The sequence below is a fragment of the Pongo abelii genome, chromosome 8 (genome assembly GCF_028885655.2).
Source record: "Pongo abelii isolate AG06213 chromosome 8, NHGRI_mPonAbe1-v2.0_pri, whole genome shotgun sequence".
Taxonomy (NCBI): Eukaryota; Metazoa; Chordata; class Mammalia; order Primates; family Hominidae; genus Pongo; species Pongo abelii.
In genome coordinates, this window is record NC_071993.2 from 101,519,129 (window position 1) to 101,540,395 (window position 21,267).

Sequence of the window (21,267 nt, forward strand, 5' to 3'; positions counted from 1 at the left end):
TATTAAGGAGAGCTTTACTTCCAACTATGTGGTCAATTTTGGAATAGGTGTGGTGTGGTGCTGAAAAAAATGTTTATTCTGTTGATTTGGGGTGGAGAGTTCTGTAGATGTCTATTAAGTCCGCTTGGTGCAGAGCTGAGTTCAATTCCTGGGTATCCTTGTTGACTTTCTGTCTCGTTGATCTGTCTAATGTTGACAGTGGGGTGTTAAAGTCTCCCATTATTAATGTGTGGGAGTCTAAGTCTCTTTGTAGGTCACTCAGGACTTGCTTTATGAATCTGGGTGCTCCTGTATTGGGTGCATATATATTTAGGATAGTTAGCTCTTCTTGTTGAATTGATCCCTTTACCATTATGTAATGGCCTTCTTTGTTTCTTTTGATCTTTGTTGGTTTAAAGTCTGTTTTATCAGAGACTAGGATTGCAACCCTTGCCTTTTTTTGTTTTCCATTTGCTTGGTAGATCTTCCTCCATCCTTTTATTTTGAGCCTATATGTGTCTCTGCATGTGAGATGGGTTTCCTGAATACAGCACACTGATGGGTCTTGAGTCTTTATCCAATTTGCCAGTCTGTGTCTCTTAATTGGAGCATTTAGTCCATTTACATTTAAAGTTAATATTGTTATGTGTGAATTTGATCCTGTCATTATGATGTTAGCTGGTTATTTTGCTCGTTAGTTGATGCAATCTCTTCCTCGTCTCGATGGTCTTTACATTTCGGTATGATTTTGCAGTGGCTGGTACCGGTTGTGCCTTTCCATGTTTAGTGCTTCCTTCAGGAGCTCTTTTAGGGCAGGCCTGGTGGTGACAAAATCTCTCAGCATTTGCTTGGCTGTAAAATATTTTATTTCTCCTTCACTTATGAAGCTTAGTTTGGCTGGATATGAAATTCTGGGTTTAAAATTCTTTTCTTTAAGAATGTTGAATATTGGCCCCCACTCTCTTCTGGCTTGTAGGGTTTCTGCCGCGAGATCTGCTGTTAGTCTGATGGGCTTCCCTTTGATGGTAACCCGACCTTACTCTCTGGCTGCCCTTAACATTTTTTCCTTCATTTCAACTTTGGTGAATCTGACAATTATGTGTCTTGGAGTTGCTCTTCTTGAGGAGTATCTTTGTGGCATTCTCTGTATTTCCTGAATCTGAATGTTGGCCTGCCTTGCTAGATTGGGGAAGTTCTCCTGGATAATATCCTGCAGAGTGTTTTCCAACTTGTTTCCATTCTCCCCGTCACTTTCAGGTACACCAATCAGACGTAGGTTTGGTCTTTTCACATAGTCCCATATTTCTTGGAGGCTTTGCTCGTTTCTTTTTATTCTTTTTTCTCTAAACTTCCCTTCTCGCTTCATTTCATTCATTTCATCTTCCAGGGCTGATACCCTTTCTTCCATTTGATCGCATCGGCTCCTGAGGCTTCTGCATTCTTCACGTAGTTCTCAAGCCTTGGTTTTCAGCTCCATCAGCTCCTTTAAGCACTTCTCGGTATTGGTTATTCTAGTTATACATTCTTCTAAATTTTTTTCAAAGTTTTCAACTTCTTTGTCTTTGGTTTGAATATCCTCCCGTAGCTCGGAGTAATTTGATCGTCTGAAGCCTTCTTCTCTCAGCTCGTCAAAGTCATTCTCCGTCCAGCTTTGTTCCGTTGCTGGTGAGGAACTGCGTTCCTTTGGAGGAGGAGAGGTACTCTGCTTTTTAGAGTTTCCAGTTTTTCTGCTCTGTTTTTTCCCCATCTTTGTGGTTTTATCTACTTTTGGTCTTTGATGATGGTGATGTACAGATGGGTTTTTGGTGTGGATGTCCTTTCTGTTAGTTTTCCTTCTAACAGACAGGACCCTCAGCTGCAGGTCTGTTGGATTACCTGGCCGGCCATGTGAGGTGTCAGTCTGCCCCTGCTGGGGGGTGCCTCCCAGTTAGGCTGCTCGGGGGTCAGGGGTCAGGGACCCACTTGAGGATGCAGTCTGCCCGTTCTCAGATCTCCAGCTGCGTGCTGGGAGAACCACTGCTCTCCTCAAAGCTGTCAGACAGGGACATTTAAGTCTGCAGAGGTTATTGCTGTCTTTTTGTTTTTCTGTGCCCTGCCCCCAGAGGTGGAGCCTACAGAGGCAGGCAGGCCTCCTTGAGCTGTGGTGGGCTCCACCCAGTTGGAGCTTCCAGGCTGCTTTGTTTACCTAAGCGAGCCTGGGAATGGCGGGCGCCCCTCCCCCAGCCTCGCTGCTGACTTGCTGTTTGATCTCAGACTGCTGTGCTAGCAATCAGCGAGACTCCATGGGCGTAGGACCCTCTGAGCCAGGTGCGGTCTATACTCTCCTGGGGCACCATTTCCTAAGCCCATCGGAAAAGCACAGTATTCGGGTGGGAGTGGCCCGATTTTCCAGGTGCTGTCTGTCACCCCTGGAAAGGGAACTCCCTGACCCCTTGTGCTTCCTGAGTGAGGCAATGCCTCGCCCCTGCTTCGGCTGGCGCACGGTGCACTCACCCACTGACCTGCGCCCACTCTCTGGCAATCCCTAGTGAGATGAACACGGTACCTCAGATGGAAATGCAGAAATCACCCGTCTTCTGCATCGCTCACGCTGGGAGCTGTAGACCGGAGCTGTTCCTATTCGGCCATCTTGGCTCCTCCCCTCTGTATTTCCTGAACCTGAATGTTGGCCTGCGTTGCTAGATTGGGGAAGTTGTCCTGGATAATATCCTGCATAGTGTTTTCCAACTTGGTCTCATTCTCCCCATCGCTTTCAGGTACACCAATCAGATGTAGATTTGGTCTTTTCACATAGTCCCATATTTCTTGGAGGCTTTGTTCATTTCTTTGTATTCTTTTTTCTCTAAACTTCCCTTCTCACTTCATTTCATTCATTTCATCTTCCGTCACTGATACCCTTTCTTCCAGTTGATCGCATCATCTCCTGAGGCTTTTGCATTCTTCACGTAGTTCTCGAGCCTTGGTTTTCAGCTCCATCAGCTCCTTTAAGGATGTCTCACATTGATTATTCTAGGTATCCATTCGTCTAATTTTTCTTCACTGTTTTTAACTTCTTTGCCATTGCTTTGAATTTCCTCCTGTAGCTCAGAGTAGTTTGATCATTTGAAACCTTCTTCTCTCAACTCATCAAAGTCATTCTCCATCCAGCTTTGTTCCATTGCTGGTGAGGAGCTGCATTCCTTTGGAGGAGGAAAGGTGTTCTGCTTTTTAGAGTTTCCAGTTTTTCTGCTCTTTTTTTTCCCCATTTTTGTGGTTTTATCTACTTTTGGTCTTTGATGATGGTGACGTACAGAAGGATTTTTTGTGTGGATGTCCTTTCTGTTTGTTAGTTTTCCTTCTAACAGACAGGACCCTCAGCTGCAGGTCTGTTGTAGTTTGCTTGAGGTGCACCCCAGACCCTATTTGCCTGGGTATCAGCAGCGGTGGCTGCAGAACAGTGGTGGCTGTAGAACAGCGGATTTTCATTTACCACAAATGCTGCTGCCTGATTGTTCCTCTGGAAGTTTTTTCTCAGAGGAGTACCCAGCCATGTGCGTTGTCAATCTACACCTATTGGGGGGTGCCTCCCAGTTAGGCTGCTCAGGGGTCAGGGACCTAGTTGAGGAGGCAGTGTGCCCATTCTCAGATCTCCAGCTGCGTGCTGGAAGAACCACTACTCTCTTCAAAGCTGTCAGACAGGGATATTTAAGTCTGCATAGGTTACTGATGTCTTTTTGTTTGTCTGTGCCCTGCCCCCAGAGGTGGAGCCTATGGAGGCAGGCAGGCCTTTTGAGCTGTGGTGGGCTCCACCCTGTTCAAGCTTCGGGACTGCTTTGTTTACCTAAGCAAGCCTGGGCAATGTCAGGTGCCCCTCCCCCAGCCTTGCTGCGGCCTTGAAGTTTGATCTCAGACTGCTGTGCTAGCAATCAGTGAGACTCCGTGGGCTTAGGACCCTCCAAGCCAGGTGCGGGATATAATCTCCTGGTGTGCCATTTTTTAAGTCCTTTGGAAAAGCACAGTATTAGGGTGGGAGTGACCCAATTTTCCAGGTGCCATCTGACACCACTTTCTTTGACTAGGAAAGGGAACTCTCTGACCCCTTGCACTTCCTGAGTGAGGCAATACCTCACCCTACTTTGGCTCATGCACGGTGCACTGCACCGACGGTCCTGCACCCACTGTCTGGCACTCCCTAGTGAGACGAACCCGGTACCTCAGATGGAAATGCAGAAATCACCCATCTTCTGTGTCACTTACGCTGGGAGCTGTAGACCAGAGCTCTTCCTATTCGGCCATCTTTGCTCTACCCCCATTCTCTAAACATAACTTTTATACATACTTGGAAACCAAAAAATTCATGTGTCTTGCTCTATTGAAATATTTGCATTATTGTGGTGGTCTGGAATTGAACACACAACATCTTCAAGATATGCCTGGTCATCCTCATAACCAAAAATGTAGTCTTCTATTCAGTTTTGTACATTGTGGTCATTCTGTACCATGTGTCTGTTTAATAATATACCTACCTCCCATATGCCACTGAAGTGCTTTTTGTTGCTGTTCTATCAGCTTCCTTTCTTGGTATGCATTACTTTATTTTATTATTTCTGACTATGACTGGGCAAAAAAATTACAGATACAGCTATGTCTGGAGGTGACTAAGAAGTGGGAGAAGCTATAATTTCTCAAGTGCTCCCTACTAAATTCTCTGAGATTGGCTCTTCCATTGGTTATTCTGAGCACGTCTTACTTCTGCAGTAATGGAGAGAGGAGAACCATATTTTTTTCCATTCTCTTGAACACCTATGACCTTTGTCTCCTTGGAGTGAAATAGCCTTCTATTTGATGTGATGACTTTTTTGATGAAGGAACAGAGTTACTAGAGTATGCATTCACGGAAACTAATGTTTTGGAGTTTGTTTTGTTTTGCTAAGATTGCTCTTGAGGCAGCCATAGTATAAGCAATCATGCACCGCAATGCAAATCATAATATCTCCATTCAAATCCGAGTTCTGCCACATAATGAGATATATGACACTAGATAGATATCCCTTTCCCCATTTGAAAAATAAAAAAATATTATTCTTTGCCTTCTAGTGCTTTGGAAAAAGATTAATGATATAGTGGTGAAAATTCTCTTTAGTTGCTTTCAGAATCTCTGTCATTGTCTTTTGAAAATTAAGTTATAATGTGTCTTGATGTGGGTCTCTGAGGATATATTTATTGGAGTTTCCTGAGCCTCCTTAATGTTTATCTTCATGACTGTCATCAAATTTGGGTTGTTTTAAGCCATTGTTTCTTCAAATATTCTGTCTATTTTTCTCTTTTCCTCCTTGGATTTCCCTAATGCACATCTTGGTCTGCTTGATGGTTCCCACAGATCCCTCAGGCTCTATTTAATTTTCTTTAATCTTTTTTTCAGTCAGTTCATTAGGCTTGATAATTTCCACTGACCTATCTATCTTCATGGTCTCTGATTCTTTCTTCTGCCTGCTCAAATCTGCTTTCAAATCCCTCTAGTGAATTTTTAATCTCAGTTATCATACTTTTAAGCTCCAGAATTTCTTTTTGGTTTAATTTCAGATTTTTATCTCCTTATTAACATTGATATTTTGTTTATACTTTTTTTAACCTTTATCATATCTTACCTTAGTTTGTGAGCTCAAAATATCTGAGACAAGTCTCAGTCAATTCAGGAAGCTTATTTTGCTAAGATTAAGGACGCACCCATGACACAACTTCAGGAGATCCTGATAACATGTGGTCAAATTGGTCAGGGAACAGCTTAGTTTTAAACATTTTAGGGAGACATGAGACATCAGTCAATATAGGTAAGATTTGCATTCATTTGGTCTGGAAAGATGGGACAACTCAAAGTGGGGAGTGGGGTTCAGGTCATAGGTAGATAAAAGAAAAATGATTGCATTCTTTTGGGTTTCTGATTAGCCTTTTGTTGAATACACAATTTACAGGAATAGTCACTTATTCCTTAGTCTGGCTTAGTAAAACAATAAGGCAGAGGAAGCAATCAGATATTCATTTGTCTCACATAAACAGAGAGATGACTTTGAGTTCTGTCTGTCCCTTGTCCACAAGTAACTTTCTTGTAGGCAAATTGTGAGGGAAGTATGTAGCTTTTTAAACTCTTCGTAGCTATCTTATTTGGGAATAAAATGAGAGGCAGGTTTGTCCAACACAGTTCCTAGCTTGACTTTTCCCTTTCGCTTAGTGATTTTGGGACCCTGAGATTTATTTTCCTTTCACAGTTTCCAGTCTTTTTTTTCTTTTTTAAAATCTTTTGGAAAAAGCATTTTGCAAGAAAATGAGTCTCTGGTTTTGGTTTTGTCTGATCTCTCATGGTTAAGACAATTTATTCCTAGATGGATAGGTCCCATATTATTAGGAAAACTCATTTTTAGCAGGTGGTAAAGTCTCACATTTTATGAAGAGAAAATTGGGAGAGGAAGGGAGAAAAACAGCAACAAACAACAACAACAAAAAGAACATGAAGGGCTGTTGAATTTTGTCAAAGGCCTTTTTTGCATCTCTTGAGATAATCATGTGGTTTTTGTCTTTGGTTCTGTTTATGTGATGGATCATGTTTATTGATTTGCATATGTTGAACCAGCCTTGCATCCCAGGGTTGAAGCCAACTTGACCGTGGTGGATAAGCTTTTTGATGTGCTGCTGGATTCAGTTTGCCAGTGTTTTATTGAGGATTTTCACATCGATGTTCATCAGGGATATTGGTCTAAAATTCTCTTTTTTTGTTGTGTCTCTGCCAGGCTTTGATATCAAGATGATGCTTGCCTCAAAAAATGATTTAGGGAGGATTCCCTCTTTTTCTATTGATTAGAATAGTTTCAGAAGGAATGGTACCAGCTCCTCTTTGTACCTCTGGTAGAATTTGGCTGCGAATCCATCTGGTCCTGGACTTTTTTGTTGGTATGCTATTAATTATTGCCTCAATTTCAGAGCCTGTTATTGGTATGTTCAGGGATTCAGCTTCTTCCTGGTGTAGTGTTGGGAGGGTGTATATGTCCAGGAATTTATCCATTTCTTCTAGATTTTCTAGTTTATTTGCTTAGAGGTGTTTGTAGTATTCTGTGATGGTAGTTTGTATTTCTGTGGGATTGGTGGTGATATCCCCTTTATCTTTTTTCATCGTGTCTATTTGATTCTTCTGTCTGTTCTTCTTTATTATTCTTGCTAGCAGTCTATCAATTTTGTTGATCTTTTAAAAAAACTGGCTCCTGGATTCATTGATTTTTTGAAACTTTTTTTAATCTCTCTATCTCCTTCAGTTCTGTTCTGATCTTAGTTATTTTTTTCCTTCTGCTAGCTTTTGAATGTGTTTGCTCTTTCTTCTCTATTTCTTTTAATTGTGATGTTAGAGTGTCGATTTTAGATCTTTCCTGCTTTCTTTTGTGGGTATTTAGTGCTATAAATTTCCCTCTACATGCTGCATTTTATGTGTCCCAGAGATTCTGGTATGTTCTGTCTTTGTTCTTGTTGGTTTCAAAGAACATCTTTATTTCTGCCTTCATTTCGTTATGTACCCAGTAGTCATTCAGGAGCAGGTTGTTTAGTTTCCATGTAGTTGAGCGGTTTTGAGTGAGTTTCTTAATCCTGAGTTCTAGTTTGATTGCACTGTGGTCTGAGAGACAGTTTGTTATAATTTCTGTTCTTTTATATTTGCTAAGGAGTGCTTTACTTCCAACTATGTGGTCAATTTTGGAATAAGTGTGGTGTGCTGCTGAGAAGAATGCATATTCTGTTGACTTGGGGTGGAGAGTTCTGTAGATGTCTATTAGGTCCACTTGGTGCAGAGCTGAGTTCAATTCCTGGGTATCCTTGTTAACTTTCTCTCTCGTTGATCTGTCTAATGTTGACAGTGGGGTGTTAAATTCTCCCATTATTATTGCGTGGGAGTCTAAGTCTCTTTGTAGGTCTCTAAAGACTTGCTTTATGAATCTGAGTGCTCCTGTGTTGGGTGCATATGTATTTAGGATAGTTAGCTCTTCTTATTGAATTGATCACTTTACCATTATGCAATAGACTTCTTTGTCTCTTTTGATCTTTGTTAGTTTAAAGTCTGTTATATCAGAGACTAGGATTGCAACATCTGCTTCATTTTGCTTTCCATTTCCTTGGTAGATCTTCCTCCATCCCTTTATTCTGAGTTTATCCAATTTGCCAGTCTGTGTCTTTTAATTGGGGCATTTAGCCCATTTACATTTTTTTATTATTATACTTTAAGTTTTAGGATACATGTGCACAACGTGCAGGTTTGTTACATATGTATACATGTGTCATGTTGGTGTGCTGCACCCATTAACTCATCATTTAGCATTAGGCATATCTCCTAATGCTATCCCTCCCCCCTCCTCCCACCCCACAACTGTCCCCGTTGTGTGATGTTCCCCTTCCTGTGTCCATGTGTTCTCATTTTTCAATTCCCACCTATGAGTGAGAACATGCAGTGTTTCATTGTTTTTCCTTGCGATAGTTTGCTGAGAATGATGGTTTGCAGCTTCATCGATGTCCCTACAAAGGACATGAACTCTTCCTTTTTTATGGCTGCACAGTATTCCATAATGTCTATGTGCCACATTTTCTTAATCCAGTCGATCACAGTTGGACATTTGGGTTGGTTCCAAGTCTTTGCTATTGTGAATAGTGCCACAATAAACATACGTGTGCATGTGTCTTTATAGCAGCATGATTTATAGTCCTTTGGGTATATACCCAGTAACGGGATGGCTGGGTCAAATGGTATTTCTAGTTCTAGATCCCTGAGGAATCACCACACCCACTTCCACAATGGTTGAACTAGTTTACAGTCCCACCAACAGTGTAAAACTGTACCTATTTTTCCACATCCTCTCCAGCACCTGTTGTTTCCTGACTTTTTAATGATTGCCATTCTAACTGGTGTGAGATGGTATCTCATTGTTGTTTTGATTTGTATTTCTCTGATGGCCAGTGATGGTGAGCATTTTTTCATGTTTTTTGGCTGCATAAATGTCTTCTTTTGAGAAGTGTCTGTTCATATCCTTTGCCCACTTTTTGATGGGATTGTTTTTTTTTTCTTGTAAATTTGTTTGAGTTCATTGTAGATTCTGGATATTAGCCCTTTGTCAGATGAGTAGGCTGAAAAAATTTTCTCCCATTCTGTAGGTTGCCTGTTCACTCTGATGGTGGTTTATTTTGCTGTGCAGAAACTCTTTAGTTTAATTAGATCCCATTTGTCAATTTTGGCTTTTGTTGCCATTGCTTTTGGTGTTTTAGACATGAAGTCCTTGCCCATGCCTATGTCCTGAATGGTATTGCCTAGGTTTTCTTCTAGGGTTTTTATGGTTTTAGGTCTAACATTTAAGTCTTTAATCCTTCTTGAATTAATTTTTGTATAATGTATAAGGAAGGGATCCATTTTCAGCTTTCTACATATGGCTAGCCAGTTTTCCCAGCACCATTTGTTAAATAGGGAATCCTTTCCCCATTGCTTGTTTTTGTCAGGTTTTTCAAAGATCAGATAGTTGTAGATATGCGGCATTATTTCTTAGGGCTCTGTTCTGTTCCATTGGTCTATATCTCTGTTTTGGTACCAGTACCATGCTGTTTTGTTTACTATAGCTTTGTAGTATAGTTTGCAGTCAGGTAGCATGATGCCTCCAACTTTGTTCTTTTGGCTTAGGATTGACTTGGCAATGCGGGCTCTTTTTTTGTTCCATATGAACTTTAAAGAATTTTTTTCCAGTTCTGTGAAGAAAGTCATTGGCAGCTTGGTGGAGATGGCATTGAATCTTTAAATTACCTTGTAGCCCATTTACATTTAAGGTTAATATTGTTATGTGTGAATTTCATCATGTAATTATGACGTTAGCTGGTTATTTTGCCCATTATTTGATCCAGCTTCTTCCTCACATTGATGATCTTTACAATCTGGCATGTTTTTAGTGGCTGGTGCCAGTTGTTCCTTTCCATGTTTTGTGCTTTCTTCAGGAGCTTTTTAAGGCAGGCCTGTTGGTGAGAAAATCTCTCAACATTTGCTTGTCTGTAATGAAATTCTGAGTTGCAAATTCCTTCCTTTAACAATGTTGTATATTGGCCCCCGCTCTCTTTTGGCTTGTAGAGTTTCTGCCAAGAGATCTGCTGTTAGTCTGATGGGCTTCCCTTTGGGGTAACCTAACCTTTCTCTCTGGCTACCCTTAACGTTTTTTCCTTCATTTCAACCTTGGTGAGTCTGATATTTATGTGTCTTGGGGTTGCTCTTCTTGAGGAGTATTTTTGTGGTGTTCTCTGTATTTCCTGAATTTGAATGTTGGCCTGCCTTGCTAGGTTGGGAAGTTCTCCTGGATAATATCCTGAAGAGTGTTTTCCAGGGTGGTTACATTCTCCCCATCCCTTTCAAGTACAGCAGTCAGATGTAGATTTGGTCTTTTCACATGGTCCCATATTTCTTGGAGGCTTTGTTCATTTCTTTTTACTCTTTTTTCCCTAAACTTCTCTTCTTGCTTCATTTCATTCATTTGATCTTCAATTACTGATACCCTTTCTTCCACTTGATTCAATCGGCTACTGATGCTTGTGCATGCATCATGTAGTTCTCATACCATAGTTTTCGGCTCCATCAGGTCATTTAAGGTCTTCTCAACAATGTTTATTCTAGTTAGTCATTCATCTAATCTTTTTTCAAGATTTTTAGGTTCCTTACCATGGGTCAAACATCCTCCTTTAGCTTGGAGAAGTTTGTTATTACCGACCTTCTGAAGCTTACCTCTGTCAGTTCATCAAAGTCATTCTCCATGTAGCCTTGTTCCATTGCTGGCAAGGAGCTGTGATCCTTTGGAGGAAAGGAGGCCACGTGGTTTTTAGAATTTTCACCTTTTCTGCTCTGGTTTTTCCCCATCTTTGTGGTTTTATCTACCTTTGGTCTTTGATGATGGTGACCTACACATGGGGTTTTGGTGTGCATGTTCTTTCTGTTTGTTAGTTTTCCTTTTAACAGTCAGTTCCCTCAGCTGCAGGTCTGTTGGAGTTTACTGGAGGTCCACTCCAGGCCCTGTTTTCCTGGGTATCACCAGCGGAGGCTGCAGAACAGCAAATATTGCAGAAAAGCAAATATTGCTGCCTGATCCTTCCTCTGGAAGCTTCATCTCAGAGGGGCACCTGGCTGTATGAGGTGTCAGTCAGCCCCTACTAGGAGGTGTCTCCCAGTTAGGCTACAGGGGGTTCTGGGACCCACTTGAGGAGACAGTCTGTCTGTTCTCAGAGCTCAAACACTGTGCTGGGAGAGCCACTGCTGTCTTCAAAGCTGTCAGACAGGGACATTTAAGTCTGCAGAAGTTTCTGCTGCCATTTGTTTAGCAATGCCCTGCCCCCAGAGGTGGAGTCTACAGAGGCAGGCAGGCCTGGTTTAGCTGTGGGGGGCTCCACCCAGCTTGAGCTTCCTGGCTGCTTTGTTTATGTACTCAAGCCTCAGCAATGGTGGATGCCTCTCCCCCAGCCAGACTGCCACCTCGTAGTTCGAACTCGGACTGCTGTGCTAGCAGTGAGCAAGGCTCTGTGGGTGTGGGACCTGCTGAACAAGGCACAGTATAGAATCTCCTGATGTGCCATTTGCTAAGACCATTGGGGAAGCACAGTATTTGGGTGGCAGTGTCCTGATTTTCCCAGTACAGTCTCTCATGGCTTCACTTGTCTAGAAAAGGGAAATCCCCCAACCTCTTGCACTTTTTGGGTGAGGCGATGCCCCACCCTGTTTTGGCTTGCCCTACATGGGCTGCACCCACTGTCCAACTGATCCCAATGAGATGAACAAGATACCTCAGTTGGAAATGCAAAAATCAGCCATCTTCTGCATCAATCACCCTGGGAGCTGCTGACTGAAGCTGTTCCTATTTGGTCATCTTGGAATGAGGGGCCTCTATTTTTATTATTTTTTATCTTTAGATATTAACAGTCTGATTGTAAAGTTTATATGGAGATGCCAAAAAACCCAGAACAGCCAATGTTAAGGAGAACAAAATCAAGTGATTAACCTTGCCTGATTCAACTTCAAGACTTATTATGAAGCTGCAGTAATCAAGACAGTGTGCAATTGGTGAAAAAACTGTCAAATAGACCAGTGCAAGTGAGTAAAGAGCCTGAAACAGATAATCAGAAATACAGCCAACTGATCTTTGAAAAAAAAGCAAAGGCAATTCCATGGGGAAAAATAGTCTTTTCCACAAGGACTAATGGAGTAACTGGAGATTCACATACAGAAAAATGAATCTGGAAATAGACCTTACATCTTTAATGCAAGTTAACTAAAAATATATTATAGATCTAAATATTAAATGCAAAACTATGAAACTCTGGTAATATAAGGTAGGAGAAAATAAAGATGACCTTGATCTGGCAATGGTTTTTAAAATACTACAATGAAGGCACAATCCATGAAATAAAGAATAACTAAGCTGGCCTTTATTAAAATTTAAAACTTCTACTCCACAAAAGACAGTATCAAGGGAATGAGATGACAAGACACAGACTGGGATATTTTTCAAAAGATATATCTGATAAATGATAGCTATCCAAAATTTTTAAAACTCAACAATTAGAAATCAGACACCTTGATTAAAAAAATGGGCAATGGGTCTGAACAGACACCTCACCCAAGAAGACATACAGATGCCAAATAAATATATGAAAAGTGCTAATCATTAAATGTCATTAGGGACCTGCAAGCTAAAACCCCAATGACATACTATTACACACTTATACAATGGCTAAGTTTCAAAACACTGATAGAACAAAACGCTGGCAAGGATGCACAGCAGGGAGAACTATTAGTCATTGCTGGTGGAAATGCAAAATGGTACAGACACTTCAGGAGACAGTTGGGCAGTGTCTAATAAAACTAAAATATGTTTACTATATTATCTAGTAGTTGTGCTCCTTGGCATTTGCCAAATGAATTGAAAATATATTTCCACACAAAAATCTACACATGGATGTTTATAGCAGTTTTATTCATCATTGTCAAGAATTAGAAATCACCAAGATGTTCTTCAATAGATAAATGAATAGACAACGTGGTAAACCTATACAATGAATGTTATTTAGTGTTAAAAGAAATGAACTGTCAAGCCATGAAAAGACATGAAGAAATTTTATACATATTAGTAAGTTAATTCTTAAAAGGCTACTTACCGTATGATTCCAAACATATGACATTCTGGAAAAGGAAAACTATGCCGACACTGCAAAGATTATTTTTTGCTAGGGCTCATGAGGAAGAGAGGGTGAACAGGTAAAGCACAGAGGGTTTTAAGGGCAGTAAACTATTTTATATGATACTACAATGGTGGATACATGTCATTATGCATTAGTCAAATCCCATAGAATGTACAACACAAAGAATGAACCCCACAGAAACTATGAGCTTTGGTTGATGATGTGTCAATATTGGTTCATTGATTGTAACCTATGAAAGTTCTTGATTGTGAGAGAGGCTGTGTGTGGGTGCAGGGAAAGAGGCATGTGGTAATTATATACTTTATACTTTCCACTTAGTGTTGCTGGAAACCCCAAACTGCTGTTAAGAAATATATTTTTCTAAAGCCTACTCTAACCCACCATTCTAGTCAAGCTGAGGTTTGTATTACCCAGTGACTGTGGAGGGCTTAATGTTGATACTCCCCTGATCATTTGGACTGAGATGTGAATTCTATGAGATGGGATGTGATATGTTACTGTAACTGGGAGTTGAAAAACTGTGATTCTAAGTCTTATACTGAGGCATTGTGATACTTTGTCTCACTGAGTCAACAACTGCTCATTTAAAAAAAAAAACAAATCAATTCCTGTTTAGAATAGTTGATCTCAGAGATCCCTTTTGTCTTCAAATTATCTATAATTCTTTCATTGTATAAACTCAGAGATCTAGGGAGGAGGCTCAACTTAGCAGAAGAGAGGAGGAGCAGAGCTGGAACACCTAGCTCTCAAGGAATGAAGTGATTATTCTAGAGAGAGCAACAGAGCTTATTTTACCCAAAATAAGGTAGTATATTTCTGTTAGAGTTTAAAGTTACGTGAGTCGGGGACCAAGTTATTGCTTTTCTTTGCCCTGTCTAAAGCGTTCTCCAAGGCCTTGGACTCACACAAGTACTAAAGGTTATAAAACCAAACTCTTCTGACCCCCAATCTAGTCAACTTGGGCTGTAATTATTAATGAAATTAATGTTTATTTTGAAAATCATTTACTAGACTGAATCACAAAATACTGAACCATTGTACACAATCAGTAAATATCTGTGTACTCAATTGAACTGAATGTTTTGCTTGAAATGAAACCTTCAAGATGCAGGGCTTATGAATTCTAGTTTCAGCTCTAGCACCAGCAGACACCATGTTCTTGGCTATGGTACTGAATCTTCAAGGCTCAGCCTCCTCATTCTTGAGATGGGTCAATTTTATTGTAAGCAAAGGCAATTGAGAGATCCCAAAGGGATATGAGGTGTGAGAATTCTCTCTAAATGGGGTTAGAATCCCTGTTAAAAATGACCAGTGAAACATTGTGCAATTGTGTCTTAACGTAACTTAATTTTTCTTAATAAGAGAACTGGAAATAACCTTACTAGGAAATTTAGAACAAATATGATGATATCTTTAAAGAAAATGGCTTTGTCTAAGTATTGTCGTTAGTGATCTAGTAATGTGTATCTTTGTGGTTGTATTTAGACTTTCAACTCAAATGTCAGCTCCCGTTAAGGTCTATACACTGTGGTGGTTTTGTGCTGTGGGTCCATTTAGTGATTTCCCTACCTCCCGTCCTCTATTAGATTCACAACTGTTGTTCTGCCCATAATTTCCTATGCTTGCTTTGCATTATTACATTTTTTTTTGAAAATGAGAAAGCAAAATCAATAGAAAGCAGCCATGTCTGGAGGTGACCAGGAGGTCAAGAAGCCTTAGTTTCTCAAGCCCTTAGCACCAAATTCTCTGAGATCAGCTCTTCCTTCAGTTACTCTGAGCGTTTCCCCTCTGCAGTGATGGAGAAGGGAGAACTCTTATTTTTTCTCATGAGCGTCTCTGGGGCTGTTTTCCTTAGATAAATAAGTGGTTCTATTTAATATGAAGCCTGTTTTATGAGCAGGATGAATGTGGTGTATATTCAGAATAACTAATGTTTGGAAGTTTGTTTTGTTTTGCTAAAACAAAGTTTTAGCAAACAATTTTTTTTTTTCAAATTTGAGTCTTCTGTTCTCAAGGCATCTCTGATGTAAGAGATAATGCACCATGATGGACATCAGAAGACCTCAGCTCAAATCCCAGTCCTGCCAGCTATGAGCTGTGTGGCACCAACAGGTGTCCTGTTCTCCCAGGGTCTCCCTTTTCCCATTTGAAAAATAAAAAATAACAATTCCTACCTTCACATGTTTTTTTAGGGGGTTAAATGGTAAAGGTGTTTATATCTGCTAAGCTAATTTACTTGATATATGTTTTCTTATTGAAGATATATGAGTTACGTTAGCTATTTCATGTTTAGGCTGCTGTATTTTTAGTAGGCTATATTAAGTAGAGGATTTCATTATAAAGGACAAAGTCTCCTAATCTTTGATATAGCATTGACATACTTTTTAAATATACAAGGCATAGAATACGGCCATTTCCGTTAAATCATAAATTCCCAACTGGTTATTAATCTAAGAATTCAGAATTTTGAGTAATTGTTTTTGCATCAGATTGTTTACTTCAGTGCTCTCAATTATGATGGTGCATTGGAACCGCTTGGGTTAACATTTTTTTTTTTTAATTAGCAATACCTAGGCTTCAACCAAGTACAATGAAACCAGAATGTACAGAGTGGGCACTGGAACAAAGGAGAACAAGACCAAAGGACATTTTATTTTTATCTCTATCAGTGGGTCAAAGTCCTTTCAGAAGGAGCATATAGTGGGCCTAGGTGATTGGCCACTTTATCTGTCAAAGAGGCACACACACTTAATTAGCATGGAGTGTTATAAAAGGCTTGGAGTGCAAGCTCACGGTTGTCTTAACAAGAGGAGAAGGCTTCAATGGATCCTTTTGTGGTCCTTGTGCTCTGTCTCTCATGTTTGCTTCTCCTTTCACTCTGGAGACAGAGCTCTGGGAGAGGAAAACTCCCTCCTGGTCCCACTTCTCTGCCAGTGATTGGAAATATCCTACAGATAGATATTAAGGACGTCAGCAAATCCTTAACCAATGTAAGTATGCTCCTTCAGTGGCTTGCAAAAGGTAAGTAAATTCACCTGTATTTTTTAAATAAAGTATATCCCTAGAGGTACAATGTTACAAGAGATCATTGTAAAGGAAAATATTTTGAAAGGCTTTTGTTGCCTTTTCCAGTCTGTCAGTGTCAGAAATAGTAGAATGAAATAATATATTTTGTTATTAGAGAAAGATTTAGGTCTTTGCATGTTAAATTCAGAATAACAAACTGTCAATAGTTTGAAATGTTGTGTTCCTTCTTTATTTCATAGCCATTTGCTAGAATTTTTGGCTGAAGGTAAATGGTAAGGGACGTGTTTGTTATTAGAGATTTTATTAAATAAGTCCTCTACTATATTAGCCATGTGTTTTATTCAGAATAGACGTGAAAATTGAACTTCTCTGAAGAAATAATTTATGCCTGTTGTAAAGGAAGTAGCTGTGGGTTTAGGACCAGCAAAAGCAGATAAGTGGTAGATAAGAAGTTATAGACTTCAATTATTAGATCCACAAACTATGTTTTAATTAAACTATAGCTACAATATATAAACCCCAAAATGACCTTAGGGTTTAGTAATAGTAGAAAGACGGTTAGAAGATGTATAAGTATCATGGTTTTTTCTTGAGTAAAATATGTTTTAACAGTGTTAATATGATATGTGAATACACCTCATTGTGTAATAATTAGCATATACAGAGAGTAAAGGGCTGCGATTAGTATATTAAGCCTTATAAGCATGATGGTATGATTAGATCAAGAGAATGAGGCTGTAGTTATGAAGACTACTCCTACTAGATTGATGGTAGGGGGCAGGGCAAGATTGGTGAGGCTAGTTAAGAGTCATCACTTTCAAGGAGAGTAGTCTTTGAAGGCCCCGTGCTATTAGTATGCTTTTGTGTCTGGAATTGGTTCCTTCCAGTACGTTCTTGGTCTCGCTGACTTCAAGAATGAAGCCATGGACCCTCGTGGTGAGTGCTACAGTTCTTAAAGATGTTGTGTCCAGAGTTTGTTCCTTCAGATGTTCAGACGTGTCTGGAGTTTCTTCCTTCTGGTGGGTTCATGGTCTTGCTGACTTCAGGAGTGAAGCCACAGACCTTCACAATGACTGTTACAGCTCTTAAAGGTGGCATGTTTGGAGCTGTTCATTCCTCCTGGTGGGTTTGTGGTCTCGCTGCCTTCAGGAGTGAAGTTGCAGACCTTTGCGGTGAGTGTTATAGCTCATAAAGGTAGTGCAGACCCAAAGAGTGAGCAGCAGCAAGATTTATTGTGAAGAGTGAAAGAACAAAGCTTCCACAACATGGAAGGGGACCCGAGCAGGTTGCCGCTGCTGGCTCAGGTGGGCAGCTTTTAGTCCCTTATTTGGCCCCGCCCATGTCCTGCTGATTGGTCCATTTTACAGAGTGCTGATTTGTCCATTTTGCAGAGTGCTGATTGGTCTGTTTTTACAGAGTGCTGATTGGTGCCTTTACAAACCTTTAGCTAGACACAGAGTGCTGATTGGTGCGTTTTTACAGAGTGCTAATTGGTGCATTTACAAACTTTTAGCTAGACACAGAGCACTGATTGGTGTGTTTACAATCCTTTAGCTAGACAGAAAAGTTCTCCAAGTCCCTACCTGACCCAGAAGCCCAGCTGGCTTCGCCTCTCAATCTCCCCCTCTAAACAGGACACCCCAACTGCTGTTGGGAATTGGGTGATGACTGCTGTAGCTACTTCCTGCTGGAGAGGGACAAAGAAGGGGCCCTGCAGTTGTAGTGTCCTCCAGAGGGGAACTCTTTAGGCCAGTGAAAGGGCCAGTGGGTCAGTCCAGGGGTCCTCAGTAGGAGTTGTTAGTTGAGCTCATTTGGGGTTCCATTTGTAAGACCATCTGTAGCTTGATGGCTTTGATCCTAGAGGAAACAAATTTGACAAGGAGGTTAAAAATACAGGGCCTGAAGGTGAGTAATAGCAAGATGGCTGCCATGGGACCTAGAAAGGAGAGAAGCCATGTTGCCTAACTGCAGAGGTTGGTATGAGTTTGAAAAGCATTGTCTGATTTTGGAAGCCATTTCCTGTAAATGCTGGGTGGCATCTCATACTATTCCTGATTGGTTAGTGTAAAAATTACACTCTTCCCCTAAGAAGGTGCAGAGTCCTCCTTTCTCAGCAGTGAGCAGCTCTAGTCCTCAGTGGTTTTGGAGAGTCACTGTTGCCAAAGAGTCTATTTGGGATTGTAGAGTAAGGATAGATTTTGTTATTTCTTATAAACTGTCTGAGAAATTCTTTGAGAGTGTGTGGTAGTAGGATAATGAAGTAGATAAACTGGCTATTCTGGTTCCTGTAGCAGTAGCCATTCCTAACCCTATAAGTAGGGATATTAGTTGTATGGCTTTGCACTGATGGAATTGAGTTTTGAGGGGTACTGATAGGGTCTGATTTTCTGGGACAATGTTAATGTTGGGACTTAGGAAGACTAAGGTGCAGGTGCCAGTCCAGTTAGTGGGAAGGCAGATATAGGTCGACATTCCACATAAGAAGAATATACCTTGGCTGGGTAGACACAACTGGTTGTGTATGTTAAAAAGGTGTGTGTTTGTTGCTTTCATTTTCCCATACTCCTAGAGTACTTGCCAAGATAGCTCCAGTGAGTGGCTGGAAAGGGGTGCTGGGAGCAAACTGAGTGGCCTCCTGTGTTCTATTTTCCCATTGGAGAAAAAAAAGTTTTGTGTCTACTAGGAGCCATTCAAAAGAGTGATTGAAAGGGGATGAGAAGACATTTGCTAGTGGTTGGGGAGCTGCTGCAGGGGGTCCAGGGGTGAATGGCCATGCAGAGAGTATGTTTGCCATTACAAAACTTGGAACTGTTTGTTAAGCAGGGAGGAGGTGATGATATTTTGGGGCCCTGAGAAGTGGACAATCCATCTGAATAGAGCTGTTTGAGTGACTTGGAAATTACTATGATCAGTTGGGGCTTGAAGTTGTAGGGTGTAATTACACTGATGGGGTAGTAGGTGCCTCAGGGGCAGGCCTGATAGCAGGTTGCATTGGATTCATACAGGTGCTTGGAAAGTTAAGGTGGTATTTGTAGTTACAAAGCTGTGTATGGGCTTTTCATTGCTTGTGTAATAGGTGAGGTTGGAAATGTAAGAACATAAAAGTTGGATTGCACATCCTGTTAGGGTATTCTTGGTCCTATCAGAGATGGAGAAGTCAGCTAATGATTGCATATTTAGAAGTTGGAAAGGGTCTTTTCCGTCATAATGAGGGTGGTAGGTTAATTTGGTAAAGACCCAGTTTTTTGTGTGAATGGGGGTGGCAACATAAGCAGAGGTTGATAGAGAGATACAAAGCCAACAGTCATTTGCCAGGGAAGGATTGGACTGGTTTAACAAAGATTGGGTTAATTTCAGAGTCTTGTAGAGATAATTAGGAGCTAGTGGAAGGGGAGGGGTGATTGTATGAGGTATCCAAGGAAGCAGGAGGGATAGATAGGCAAAGAATAAATAGGAAGGTAAAGATCGTGCTCTGGAAGATGAGATCATTTTATCCAGGCCGAGTTAAAGGTAGGAGTAAATTGCTGTCAGAAGGAAGATAGAAAGAAGGTTGAAGTGATTAGGATTTTCACCCAGCAGGAGCTACTGTATATAGTCCTATTGCAGAGAGTATGGTTAGTATGCTGCTTAATAATATGATGAAATAGTAAAAGGGTTCCATTAAAGGGGCAAGAAGAGGTGTTAAAGATAAAGATTATGTAGGTTTTCACTTATCTTTTTTAAGGAGGAAGGGGTTTTTCTTCAGGATCAGTGGTAGGAGCCTTTTTAGTCTGGGATGTTTCCTTCTGAAATAAGAGATGCAAGTCCTCCAACAGTTTGCAGGTGTATTGAGGCTGGTCTGGCTGATCTTGGGACTCCTGATCTGATGGTCCTGCAGGTTCCTCAAGGGATGTCTAAAATTTAACTCAGGTGTGGTGAATCCAAGATTCCACTCCTGCACCTTAACTGCAGTGGGGTTAGAGAGGATTACCGAGTATGGTCCTTTCCACAAAGAGGCCATAGATAGGGAGGTAGAGGGGAGAGATTTGATCAACACTAGATCTCCTGGTTGAAACAACTCTGTTCCCTTTTCTCTGTGACATCCTTCAGGTAGGTTTTTAAGGTTTCATTGATATTTTGCCAAAGAAGTTATATCTTTGACCAAGTTGGCCGTTTCGTGATCAAGTAGGAGGTTATTTGTGAAAAAAGGCCATCCATACAGCATTTCATTTGGACTGAGCCTCATTTTGTGAGAATTTCGGATTCTCAACAAGGCCATGGACAAAAGAGTAAAGAGTAGGCCATGGGAGATGAGATTCTTGTGTTAGTTTCCTTAAATGCCTCTTGAGTGTTTCATTTGCCTTCTTGACCTTCCCTGAGGATTGTGGCCTTCAGGTGCAGTGAAGGTGATATTGTATCCCTAGCGCCCTGGAAATTCCCTAAGTTATCATGGCTTTAAAAGCCAGCTCACTCTGTAAGCTTTGGGGAAGCCGAAATCTAGGAATTATTTCATGAATTAGGACTTTAATCACTTTCTCAGCCTTCTCTGTCTTGCAGGGGAAAGCTTCTATCCAATTTGTAAAGGTATCAACACAGACCAACAAGTATTGAAATCCCTTTGACTTAGGCATATGGGTGAAGTCTAACTGCCACTCCTCTCCAGGTTAGTGACCTATTCTTTGTTCCCCCAAAGGGACCTTATGATGGACCAAGGGATTCTTCCTTTGGCATACCTCACAGGCTTTGACTACCTGTCAGATTGTCTGGAGGAGATTTGGCCCTGTAAATAGGGATTTGGCCATTTGATGAGTGTTTTCAATACCCATACGAAAAGTTTGGAAGAGGGTTTTAAGTATTTTCCACTGGCTGACTTCAGGTATAAGTACCTGTCCTTCTTCTGTCATTAACCACGCTGAGGGGAGAGAAAATTATGCCCCTGTGAAAGTCCCCATTCTGTTTCAGTCAGGGAATACTGGGGCTTAATCTCTTGGAGGGGTTTGTTCCATACCAAGTGTCCTTCCATAGGTATTTCTAATGGGAGGTTCTGCCTGGCAGCAA

At 40.8% G+C, this 21,267-nt stretch overlaps 1 protein-coding gene across 3 annotated transcripts in view; it reads left to right on the forward strand.

Moving 5' to 3' along the window:
- Positions 1-21,267, forward strand: part of CYP2C19 (cytochrome P450 2C19) — a 136,334-nt gene that overhangs the window by 31,909 nt on the left and 83,158 nt on the right. The window contains exon 1 of one of the 3 annotated variants that reach the window (XM_024253963.3): positions 16,001-16,193. The exons of 1 other annotated variant lie outside the window; for it this stretch is intronic. In XM_024253963.3, the coding sequence (XP_024109731.1) occupies positions 16,026-16,193 (168 nt within the window). In that variant the 5' untranslated portion in view covers positions 16,001-16,025. Of the gene's footprint in view, positions 1-16,000; positions 16,194-21,267 lie in introns of those variants that run through there. One more of the 3 variants, XM_063727450.1, reaches the window with a different exon arrangement.